General features: G+C 49.8%; 1 protein-coding gene across 3 annotated transcripts in view; it reads left to right on the top strand.

Annotated features, from left to right (window-relative positions):
* Nucleotides 1–12,535, top strand: part of SLC35F3 (solute carrier family 35 member F3) — a 403,416-nt gene that overhangs the window by 277,037 nt on the left and 113,844 nt on the right. Inside the window, exon 1 of one of the 3 annotated variants that reach the window (XM_019418986.2) lies at nt 7,661–8,010. The exons of the other annotated variants lie outside the window; for them this stretch is intronic. Within the exon in view, the coding sequence (XP_019274531.1) occupies nt 7,935–8,010 (76 nt within the window). The 5' untranslated portion in view covers nt 7,661–7,934. Of the gene's footprint in view, nt 1–7,660; nt 8,011–12,535 lie in introns of those variants that run through there. 3 annotated transcript variants of the gene reach the window in all.

Raw genomic sequence — 12,535 nt, forward strand, 5'->3', positions numbered from 1 at the left:
GGGGTTGGTCCTGCCTGGAGCTCCTTTGGCAAATGGGCAGGACTTCCCTGATCCGTGAAGGGGCTGTTTCTAGGGCTAGTTCAGGAAGCTGATCCTGCCGGTACCTGCCCCCGCAGACCTGCTGAATCTTCTTCTCTGGATTCAGCTCCTTGTCTATCTAAGCCATTGGTAAATTCCTGCTTCTTCCTGCCCTAATGATTTTGCTTTCTTTCATTCATTTATTCATTAATTCATTCATTCATTCATCACCGGTGCTCATTGAGGCCCTGTTCCTGGGCAGGGTCCCTCACTCCCAGTGCTTACAGCCAGCAGGAAGCTGAGGCAGGTATACAGAAAACTCTAGGGCAAGGCAGAGGTTATCACTGCCTTCAAAGGAGTGCAAAGAGCTAAGTGACTCCAGAGGAGGCCCCGATCCCAGGACTTCTGAAACTCTATCTGCCCAACTTGGAGCCTCTTCTGTCCTTGGTGAACATGACCCCTGCCTGCTGATCCTGGCCTGTCCTGGGCTCAGGAACTAAAGAGTAGAGCAGGCGCCTTCCCGAACCAACACATCTTTCTCATTTTCAAGTCAGTCTGATGGCCAATCCCCTTGATTCACCCTTGGAAACGAACACCAGCCAAGGGAGTGCGCCTCTGGCCTTGATGAGGATCCGATGTAGGTCAGTATTCTAGTTCCTGCTCCACAGAGGAAGAAGAGCAGGGGAATCAGACAGGAGTCCAGCTGTGGTCGATGAATCATCCGGAACACAGCAAGCAGCTATTTCTGAACTAAATGGCATCAGATCTCTCTCCTCACCTTGAGTCCAGTGCCCTGGTCTCCAGGCACTTCCTCTGAGATGAAGCCAGTGGGGGGCAGAGAGCCCTGAGCAGGAGGGAGCTGGCCAAGCGTGGTTTTCTTGGCACCGCTGTTTCCATGCAGGCACAAAGGGATAGTCTGGGAGGTGGCTGAAGCCGACAGTTCTAGAAAACTCCAGAATTCTGGGTCCTGTGAATATGCTCTTGTTTGCTTCCTTCCTCCCTCCCCTTCCTTCAGAACTTCCTGTTTTGAGCACCTATTACGTAAGCCATATATGGTGCTTGGTACAAATCAGAGATGGCCCCTGCCCAGTAAAGAACCTAGTGGGAGAGACTGAAGGTAATGACTGATGCGTTCTGAGTGCTGCTCTTTACCAGGTACTCTTACGTGAACTTCACATGTATCCCTTTTTCTAATCTTCACAGCAGCACTGTAAGGTACTTGCTATTATTATCTCCATCTTAAGGATGATGTGTTGAGCATGCAGCGATTAAACGACATGACCAGGTGAAACCATTGTGAAGCAGTGCCCCCTTTCCAGTGTCGGAAGGAATGTGTGGAAGCTGGCATGTTCATTTCCCAAAGTGGAAGAGAATGATCACTTCTTGAGCATCTTCTGGGGACCAGACATTGTGTACTCGTTCTATACTCATGGTCTGTGTTGGCACCAAAGTAGGTCTCTGAAGGTCCCAGGAAAGGGAGCCTCCCCCACCGCCAGCCCACCCAAGCCCACCCCAGGTGTCCCTTCTGGCCTGTCTGCTCTTCCAGGGAAGCTGCCCCTTCTCAGCTCCCATGATGCCACCATGCCATGGCCTGGTCTTGCAGAAGGCCACCCCATGGTGTCTTCCACTGGACTCAGGCTCCTGACCAGGATCCACAAAGGAAGTGACCAGACACCCCATTCCCATCTCTGTGCCTCTCTTTTTGTTCATCATGATCCTGACCCTGGGCTCAGAATGGCCACAAAGCTAGCTGTTGTCCAGTCACCATGGAGCAATCATGGAGATGCCGCGAGGGGATGTGTCTGCAAAAGCAACCTTGACATTACTTTCTAGCAAAAGAGGAAAAATCCTAGTGGGGCCCTAATGAGTTCTGAGTTTATGCTGTTGATGCACAGTGCCAGAGAAGGGGCATGTGAGGATGAGAAAAGCCACCCAGAGATCTGTCTAATGGTTCTTGATTCCCTGAACTTGCACTTGGAGTTATTGAAAAAGGTTATCAGTTATTCCTGCCAGATCAGGGGAATGAGCGGCCCAACGCATGGAGTTAATTTCTTTCGATCATTAGACCTTCTCGCCTGTTGGAAATACCAATGTGTGTTCCACTTTGAAAGCTTCTAATGCTGCAGACTGATTTATTTGGGTAAAACTCCATTTCTGGTTCTTGGAGCTACTTGAAGTGATTATTTTTAAACATGGGTAACCACAAAAATAATTTGTTATTCTTACTGTTTAATACTACAAAGGCCTCTGAAGCAGTGTTAATATTTCAGAGCAAATTAATTGAAGCGGTCTGTTTTCTGACTATTGAAAACCTTTGCTGGATTTTATATTTTTTATTATTTATTTTGAAGAGATTAAGTAAAGCTCTCTGCTTAAAAAGAATGTAATTTTAATAGTACTTTTCAAACCATATGCATTATGACCCAAGAGCAGATCATACTAAAGTCAAGTTACTTGATCACAATCAGCATTTAAAAAAAATTTTTTTAATGTTTATTTGTTTTTGAGAGAGAGAGAGAGAGAGAGAGAGAGAGAGAGAGAGAGAGAGAAGAAGACACAGAATCCGAAGCAGGCTCCAGGCTCTGAGCTATCAGCACAGAGCCTGACACGGGGCTTGAACCCACAAACCATGAGATCATGACCTGAGATGAAGTCAGACGCTTAACTGAGTGAGCCACCCAAGCACTCCACAGTCAGCATTTTTTTTGCAATAAAAGAACAGAACAAAATATATGGAACAGAACAGAAGAATAGAATAGAATAGAATAGAATAGAATAGAATAGAATAGAATAGAATAGAATAGAATAGAAGTGTTCATACACGGTAAGGGTAGTATTTTATTAAATATTCAGCTCAGTTATATATGTGTTTGTACATGTCAAGCATATTTTTACCAAGTTTTAAATTGGCATATGGTTTACAAACAGTAAAATTCATCCTTTCAGTGTAAACTTCTATGAATTTTTAAGAAATGTAGATTTCTCTCTGTCAAAAAAGTGAGAAACCGTTTAGAGGGAGAGTCTACTAACTGAAATATTCATGAAAGATAATATTCTTTTAAGATTTTTGGAGGAAGTGACAACTATCTTATCTTGGAAGATAATTTCATACACCCCAAATTTTAAAGCCAAATGGCACCTTGGAAATTGTTCAGTTCATCGTTTTCAAAACCTTTTTTTTACAGTGACAACTGTTTTATAAACTGAATCTAACATGGACATAGAAAAGTAGAGTCAGTCTGCAGAGAGACCAGGAAAAACAGTCTGGAAACTACCAATGGGGGCTAACTATTGTGTGCCCAAGTTAGGAAGCTGAGGCCAGAATAGGCTGAGTGGCCCCTCGAGGTTGGCCACTCTTCTTGCCAGAGCTGGTGCTCAAACTTGAGCTGTTGCTGGCTGTTATTCAGGGCATTTTCCATGTCTCTTGGGCTCAAGAGAGTCACAAGTATTACTTACCCCACCAAGGGGATCACGTGCCTGTTTGGAATAGTGTGATGAGTCTGAAAATACATTCCAGTACAGAAGATTGAAATGGCCAGTGACCACCATGAATGGCAGATGCAGGAGTCAGTCCAGGAAGACCAGACCAGACTGTTTGGGCAACACGAGTTATTTAGGGAGGCCGGAGACTGAATATAGAGCTGGACCTGGGAGTCCAGTACCAGAAAGAAAAGTAGTAAGCCTCCAGAACTTGAGGAATCAGCCGGGTCCTTAGAGCTACGCACTTCCTTGATGATTCATCCCAAGGTTGCCTGCCCTTCTCTTCCTAAAGGGCCATGGCCAGGACCCCACATAGGGTTGCAATTTAAATAGAGCCTCTTGGGTGTACAAGAAACTGGCTGATTTGTCTTCTTTCTTACCTGAGACTCCTCCTTTCACTTCCTTACTCTGGTTCACAAGTGGGAAGTAGGGGTTAGGCTGGGAGGCTGTTGAAGGCAGGCCAGGGAGTATAAAACTCATACCCACGGTATGTAAGTTCTGCGTCATAGACTTGTTACTCTCTGTATCTGTTCAGTGAACTTACTCCATTGTTTGAACCATCGTACTAAGAACGCAAAGCCCACTGACTCTTATGAGCCTGCTGTACCAGAATGCCACAGATGGCCATTAAATATCCCATCTCCCCAACCTCAGCAATGAAAAGAGAAAACCAGGGCGTGGGGTTAGTGACAAAGAACATTCTTCTGTCACAGAGGACGGCATGTCATGTAAAGCTCAGGGAAATGCTGGGTTTGGTGAGCAAACTATTGACCATTTTTAGAAGATGACATTTATGAATATGACCTGGAAAAAGTCAACCCCCAGTCCCTCTTTCAGATAAATTCCTATAATATTAAATTTAAGACCGGTAGGTACCCAGTGACATCGTTCAGTTATTAGCTCACACAAGCATCCTCCATAGAACAGGGTTAAATGAGCTAACCTCTTGCCTAGATATTATATATACAGGATTTGTTTCCATTGATACTTGGGGGATCATGTCTGTCTTTATTGAAAGAATTATTAGCATCCTTTTTTATGTAATTTGAGAATTGGGTTTTTAAGTGGGGAGCTTGTGTGATTTTCTAGGTATCCCTGGGTTGGGTCATGGTAGCCTCACCCTAGCATAGGGTTTTAAATTGGAATTCTCAAAATACCAGTGCGCTCACATACCAGCACACAGTTAATATTCTAGAATAATTTTATGTATGTAAGTTTGTAAATCTGCAGCCTCACCACACTCACTCCCCCCAGAAAAGTGTGCACTCAGGAGTGTCCGCTCTCACGTGGTCAAGCCACAGGAACTCCTTTTTTAAAAAGGAGTAGAGGAAATATTTGGTGGGCGTTAAGATTTTTTTGTTGAAACACAAGGTATGAGCTAATAGAGTATAGAAAATGAGAAACAGCATCCGGTTCTTAAAAATAAGGGGAGGATTGGGGCGCCTGGGTGGCGCAGTCGGTTAAGCGTCCGACTTCAGCCAGGTCACGATCTCGCGGTCCGTGAGTTCGAGCCCCGCATCAGGCTCTGGGCTGATGGCTCGGAGCCTGGAGCCTGTTTCCGATTCTGTGTCTCCCTCTCTCTCTGCCCCTCCCCCGTTCATGCTCTGTCTCTCTCTGTCCCAAAAATAAATAAAAAACGTTGAAAAAAAATTAAAAAAAAAATAAGGGGAGGAAGCTGAGATGAGATTTGGTACCGCCTTTTTGATAAGCAGAAGTTGATAGACATGAGGAGGTGATGACCTCTCAGGTATCAGAAGGTCCTGGAGTATCCTGTAGGGGGAAAAGAAGGTTTAGGTATAACTACTTAATGAGTGAAGTTGACAGGAGTATTTAACAACACTTAATGAGTGCCTGAGTGTCTCAGTCAGTAGAGTGTCCAACTTCGGCTCAGGTCATGATCTCAACGGTTTGTGAGTTTGAGCCCCGCATTGGGCTCGCTGCTGTCAGCACAGAGCCCCCCTTCGGACCCTCTGTTCCCCCTTTCTCTCCGCCTCTCCCAGACTCGCTCTGTCCAAAATAAATAAACAGAAAAAAAAACCAATACTTGATCATCTGTTTAACTTGTATAAGACATTGCAGTAAATAGGAAGATGCATAAAGAAACAGACAACTATTTATTGGGCACTTTCATTGTGAGCTGCCCAGTAGAATGAGTGTGGTGGACGGGCTAATTTTAAGTCTCAGGGGTATTTGCTTCGGCAGCAAGTAAAGCTAAAAATTGAAGTTCTGGGGAGACCCAGACTCCAGGAGGTGCAGAAGCATGATGAAATCTATTGAAACCATATTCACGTGCAAGGAAATGAATTATGGATTACCTGATTAGTATCTCCTACCTGAATTAAAATAGTTAAGTGGAGTTTTTACATTTTACATCTCTAACAAGTGAATAGCATGGCAGGCTTTTCTGAGTACAATAGTAATTTGTTTAGACTGGAATATAAATCCCTGCTTGGCCAGTTTGCACACTCTATGACCTGGGACATTTTATATAAAAAAAAATCTCTCTTTGCCTCAGTTTCCCCATCTATAAAACAAGGTAACAGCAATCTCACAGAGCTCTTGTAAGTAAATAATGAAATGATTTCTGCAAAGCAAACTAACATGGTATTTGATACATAGTAAGTACTCAAAAAACAAGTAGTCATGTGATATTTGTTTTAGTTACTGTATATAATGTTGATGGATGAACTTAGTGAAACAACACATAAGAATATTATATTGCATATTTAAAAGGCCCTCTTTATATAACATGAAATTCTTTTGCTTTGGGCCTATTTATGCTTAATTTTTACAAAGAAGGGAACGAATAGCTTATTGACTTAGACTGTCCTCTCTAGGGGTCTTGAGACAAGTTCATGGAAGAGGCATATAATGTCGAGGCTACCACTAGAGGGCTCTGCAGAGACCCTATAATCCTTTTCCTTGGCTGTAGTGATGAAGCAACCTTGAGAAACCATGGCCTTTCGCAGAGCCAGGGGCCATTCTGTCCATCGGGACTGTTCAAGAGGGCAAGGAATAACAAGATCCCTACAAGACCACTTGTAAGAACCACTTCTGCCAGGGACCCGAGGGTTTGCACGTGGATGGCACCAGAAATGACTGTTAGGAACCAGGCTAGGGTTGCCCTCTGCCTCTTACCACTCCACTGAGTTAGCCTTAGGGGGGACACGAGTTACATCGTATAGTAGAATATCAGCTTTGAGACAGGAAACCAAGCAGAGTTGGGAGGCTCTCAAACTCTGGGGAAGGACTTAACAATAACAAAACCCACCTTGAGTGACCACCGAATCTTCCGTTTCCCAGAGGAGGCTGGGACTCTGACGGGTACCTGGGCATGTGCGAGTGAGATGCCCATTAGGCCTCGTGGAGTTCTTGGGCTGTGCAAGCCCTGTGCATCCTACCTGGAGGGTGATGGCAGGGCACCTCGAATGATGCATTATCATTGCATAAACGTCCTGGGGACTCGGTGGTCACTTAAGGATCACCCCAGCCAATGATGCAGTAGGGATGTCATTGCTTTTTATCACGCGTCATTGGCCAGTAGCTTACAGCTGGGTCTGAGTGGGAGCAGTGAGACCAGTGTGTGCAGAGGCAAATGCCAGACCGGCGGCAGCAGCATGAACCCGGGAGCTGGGCAGGGATGAAGTTTCTCCACTTCCCAGGGAGTTGGGACTCGCTGGACCCGGCCGGTGAGGCAGGAGCAGAAATCTCAAGCCTTCCTCTTGTTGCTGCTTTGCTCTGTGGACTTTGCATCTTCTGCCCCCGCCCCCAAATTGTCCCCCGAGGCCAGACAAGATAACGTGCCCCTAGACTCTTTCAAAGAAGTTCACACAAGCCGTTGGGGAAGCTTTGCTTCTTTCCTGACTTCTTCCTGTAAACCACAGCTCAAGACTCTGTGCAGGAAAGTCGGCTCTCAATTCAAAGTCAAACGCCTCGCATTTTAAAGTCGAGGCTAAGTTCTCCGGTGTCCCCTCCCGCGAGCCAGCGGGTGGTGGCAAAGGGCAGACCTGGGAGCTGATGGCCAGCCCCGCAGGAGGCCACAGCCGGGACAGGGCTGGGAGGGAGGGCCCGGGCTGCTGCTGCGGGGGGCCGGGCGTCCCAGGGCGGGGGGCGGAGCAGGTGAGCCCGTGGGGTGGGCGTGGGGAGCGCACTTGTACGTGACGTTGGAGTTTGCAGCAACCTCCAGGCAGGAGGCTGTGGGCGCGTGTGTGGAGTGGCTGCGCGGCCAGGGAAGATGTGCTCGGAGGGGCGGCCGCCGCAGTGAGCCGCGCGGCGACAGGAGCCCGGCCGGCAGCCCCGGGGGCAGGGCCTGAGCGGCCAGCCGCTCGCGCTCCTCCGCGGCGGAGGCCACCGGGACCGGACCCGAGAGGCGCGCCCCGGCCGGCCCCAGGATGTAGGCGATCGGCGGAGGCGCTCCTGCAGGCGGACGGCTCATCATGAAGAAGCACTCGGCCCGGGTGGCCCCGCTCAGCGCCTGCAACAGTCCGGTCCTTACCCTCACCAAAGTGGAAGGTAATGGCCCCGGGGCTGGAGGGGGGGGCACCCTGCTGGGGCTGCCTGGCCGTGGGTGCTGCCGCGCTCCCCAGGAAGCGTCGCCCGCAGTGCAGCGCCCCGATGCCTGATGCCTGCGGGGGGCGGGGGTGGCAGCTGGCGAGGTGGCTCCGGGGCGCGCCGGGCTGAGCTGCTGCGGGGTCTGCGGGGCTGTCCCCCTGCTGCCAGAACACAGGGCTGGCTCCTCCCTGCGTGGCCCCCAGTACATCTGGCAACAGCAGCGGGCAGCGGTGGCCTGAGTGCCTGCCTGTCCTGTCCTGAGGCACCTGCCAGCTGGGGCCGAGGAGGAAGGGGTCTCCCAGACACTAACCAGTGCTCTCCTTCACACCAACCCCCACCACCACACTGCACACACAGGCGCGCGCGCACGCACACACACACACACACACACACACACACACACACACACTTGAATACCCTGGGTTTGGAGCGTCACCCCCACCCCCACCCCCACCCCTAGGAAGACCAGAGGTATTGCTCAGCTGGTGGAGGAAGGAGATATGTATCTGCCGCAGCCCAAATCAGCCTTCCTGCCCCTGAAGCCTGCCAGCCCCCCAGCAGTGTGAGTGCCCAGCTCCCTGGGAACGGGCGGGCAAGCAGGTGAGAGAGAAGCCACCAGCAGCCTGTAAACAGGTCCTTTCCCCAACTCAGGGGAAAGACACAGACACTTACTCAGACACAGCTGTTATCCTGCTGGAGTAAAGGGGACCTCCCTTTCTGATGGGGGGCAGGGAGGGGGGATGCAGAGAGAGACCAGGCTCCGTCCTGAACTGCTTTAACGGGAGGTGGAATGACTGAGTCTTCCTAGAGCTGGCCAAGTTGGCCAGGCGAGGGCTGGGAGGGAGCCCCCGGCCAGTGGGGACAGGAAGGCAGATCCCTCGGTTCCAGGCCTTCGTGTCTCCTGAGCTAACAGAGCCCGGTGCAACCAGTGTGTAAGAGAGAGCCCAGCTTCTACCTTGTCCCTGGGACTGCAGCCTGGAGCCCAGACCTCTGTATGATGGCCTCCAAGGACCTGTACCCCTCATGAGTCCTTGTTTGTCACAGTGAGAACCAGTAAGAATGAGATGGAAACTTGGGGCGGTTGTGTACTCCACACGCAGCCCAGCCGGTCCACCGGGGTCGACCAGGAGCCATCCTGGTACCATTACCCCCCATCGAACAGCTAAGGACTGTGAGACCCTGCAAGGCGGATTGACTTGTCCAAGACCCATAGCTAATGGGTGGTGAGACAGGAATGGACTTCTGGGCCCTCTGATCCCAAACCTGTGCTTTTCAGGACACGATTCTTCACGAACCTGCAACTCCTTACCATTTGCATCATTTTCTGTCTTAAAGAGGCTGATTTTATTTTTACCCTTCGTGTAGCTGTCTCTTCCCCTTCCCCATCCCGATCTTAGGAGAGACATGGTATCTGTCATCTACACCTAAGTTTAGTGCATGTGCCGACTTTCCTAAGGGGTTCTGCATTTCCAGGCCTTCTCAGGGACACTGCCCAGGCGTGCGTGCAAGATGGGGGAGGGGAAGGATTGGAGGATGTGTATGTCCCATAGGGAAGCTGGACATGTCTGCCCACTCCTGGGGTCCTTGTGGGAAGTCACCCACCTCCACCTTTTAAGTACAGCAGGCTGGTGCTGCTTTCCAACAGCAGAGTGTCCCCCCCGCCCCGCCCCCGCCCCTGGCAATCCCCAGCCCATCGTGCAGGACAGGTCTGAGCTGCCCGCGGAGTCAGGCTGAATATGGACGGCGAGGTCACCCAGGCTGGGTGCCGTGACCCCAGAGGTGCTGCAGGAGGCAGGGAGGGACAGGCCAGCCCCAGGTTCACCTTCAGGGAATCAAAATGGGGATACCCTCCTCCGTTGCCTTAGGTGTAACCGTCAGGTGAACTCTGAGCCTCCCGCCCACACTGACAACCTTAGCAAGCCATGGACTCGGTTTTTTAACCAACATTTGCCCATACGCGTCTGTAGCGGAAAGTGTATTTCACTGAGAATCGGAGAGACCGGGGATGAAGACTGTGCTCTTCTCTGCCCCCCGCCCGACTTGCGTAAATCGCGAGCGCTGAGCCTCAGTTTCCTTGTTTTGAGCCCTGGTAAAACAGAAGCCATAAGCCCACCTCAGCTGACTTTTGGGAATGCAGTGAGGTAGGATGGGTGTTAAGACCTAGCCCATACCTGGCACACAGTAGCTCCTTAAGAAACGTCTGGCACTCCTCCAGTCACAGACTGTCTTGTGCCTTCAGCAAACCTTCTTGCTCTCAAAGAGTAAGGGAATGAGGACGGTATCTAGAAGCATCCACAGAGTTCCGGTGATGCTAGAAAGCCCCCAGTTCCCTTTTTGCATAGGACACCTCTGTGTATGTCAGCAGAAGTCTGCAGGCCAGGGCCAGATAAAACCTGCCATTGGTACGCCCGGGAATACATGTAGCACTTTCTCTCTGCCTTTTTTTTCTTTTCTTTTCTTTCTTTTTTTTTTTTTTTTTTTTTTTTTTTTTTTTGCTTGGTGTTTTTGTTCAGTTTGGCTCTTGGTCTATTTTTTGAAACCATTTACATCTTATGTGCTCGCTTTGGAAGTGCTGAATCATTTTGTTTTGCCTTGGATGCACAGGGCAGGGTGGTCCCCATCCTGTGGCTGTTTCTGTGTGGCTGGCAGACGGGCTATAGTGACAGAATGCAGCCAGCAAGGAATATTTATTGGGTTGTGGAGGGTGTCTTCTATGGGGAGGCAAGAAGGCACCAGCGTGCGGCACATATAAAACCAAAATAGAAAATGCAATGCCGGGCTGAACTGAAACACAGAAAAATGGACAAGCGGACTTCATTTCCTCGCCAGAGACCTCATCCCACCCGACTCCACATCCGTCGCCCACTTAGCGAGGCCCTGGAAACGCAAAAATAAACAACAACACTAGCTTCGTTTCCTCAGGGAAGTTTTCAGTCTAGTGCCAAAGAGACGTGCAGATAGATACATTATCTAGTGTAAGAGAGAAAGTTCTGGTACAGAGCTAAGGACAAAGTGTCACGGGGACGCTGATAATTGAGTAATCTAAGGAGGCCCTCGCGAGGAGGAGACCTCCTTGAGAAGACCTTCCTGAACAAGAGGAGGCCTGTCTGAGGAGGAAGCCTTCTGAGGTAGAGGTGTTGTAACCGAAGTGAGAAAACTTGTCGGGCACAGAAGGGAGGGTGAGCTGTTTCAGGCAGAAGGACTGGTGTGTGCACAGGCTTGGCCAGGAAGCATGAGAAGGGAGAGCAGCTGGGCCCCAGAGAGGGGTTGAGGCTCGAAAAGTGGTTTCCAGCCAGGTTGATGGCATCTGTCCCGTCTGACAGCATATCTCGTTCTCCGATCCTTTTCCTCCCTTTCCCATCGGATGCAGACACTGAGCATCGATCAGTGGTACATCTCTGGTAGAGCAGTGTTTTCCTGGGACCGTCTACATTCACAACCAGCTAAATCACACTCGGTAGAATTACATTCAGTAGGAATCGGTAGTTGAGAAATGCAGTAGGTTTCCCCAAGAGGCTGGCGGTGTGTAGTATTCTGGAAAGAGTGAGGGCTGTAGCATTAGGTGGGCCGGGTTTCGTGCCCACCTCTCATGCTGACCTGAGTGACTTCGGCAAATGACTCAAGCTCAGGGGGAATCCGTTCTCTTAACGTGAAAGCGAAGAGGGACGAGACGTCCCTCTTAACACTGAGAATGATTGCTTTTGCGAATGTGACTGCCGTGTTGCAAGACACTTTGTTTGGGGAGATGGCCGCCTTCCTGCTCTTTCTCCCAAAGGAAGGATAAGCATCGTTACCCCAACTGATAAACAAGGAAACCGAGGTTCAGAGAAGCTGTTCCTGCAAGGTCATGCAGTTTGAAAGTAAGCATGTCAGGCTGCGTGTCCGGATCTTCACTGGCTCCAGGGTGTTGCAGAACCTCTGTACGACTGCATTTCATTTGATTGGCGGTGGGAATTGTATCTGCTCATGGCACTCTGTGAGGGCTGGGTAAATGTTTGCTCACTGGAGCTCCCGCTACAATATGGCGTAGAGGTCTGGACTGCCCCTGGGACTCACAGACCCACTGTCATTGATATGCTTAGTATCTCTGCTCTGGGGCCGTCAGCCTGTCTCAGCCACCCCCAGTGTAGGTGTGGCGACTGGGCTTCTATTAATGGGGTAGGACGGTCATCCTGGGGTGCCCCGTTATCACGTAGGTGGAGCCCCAGCCCTGTTGGTCCCGTCTTACGGGAGTCTTGAGAAACATACTGCCAAAGGGTTCCTGTACCCAAAAATGTTTGCCTGGGTGGGTGGTCCCAGACCTGAAAGTTCAGTAACAAAAGTCATTTGTCATTTGTGTATTGAACACACACGTTACCTAGTCCGCGCAAGAGAATGAACTGGATGTTGCTTGAGGACGCTAGAGGGATAAATTACACAGAGCTCCCAAACAAGGGAGAAATGTCACAGATGCCACGTTGGAATCTAATTTTCTTTTTAATTCCAT

Source organism: Panthera pardus, unplaced genomic scaffold (genome assembly GCF_024362965.1).
Source record: "Panthera pardus isolate Hobbes unplaced genomic scaffold, ASM2436296v1 HiC_scaffold_22, whole genome shotgun sequence".
Classification (NCBI taxonomy): domain Eukaryota; kingdom Metazoa; phylum Chordata; class Mammalia; order Carnivora; family Felidae; genus Panthera; species Panthera pardus.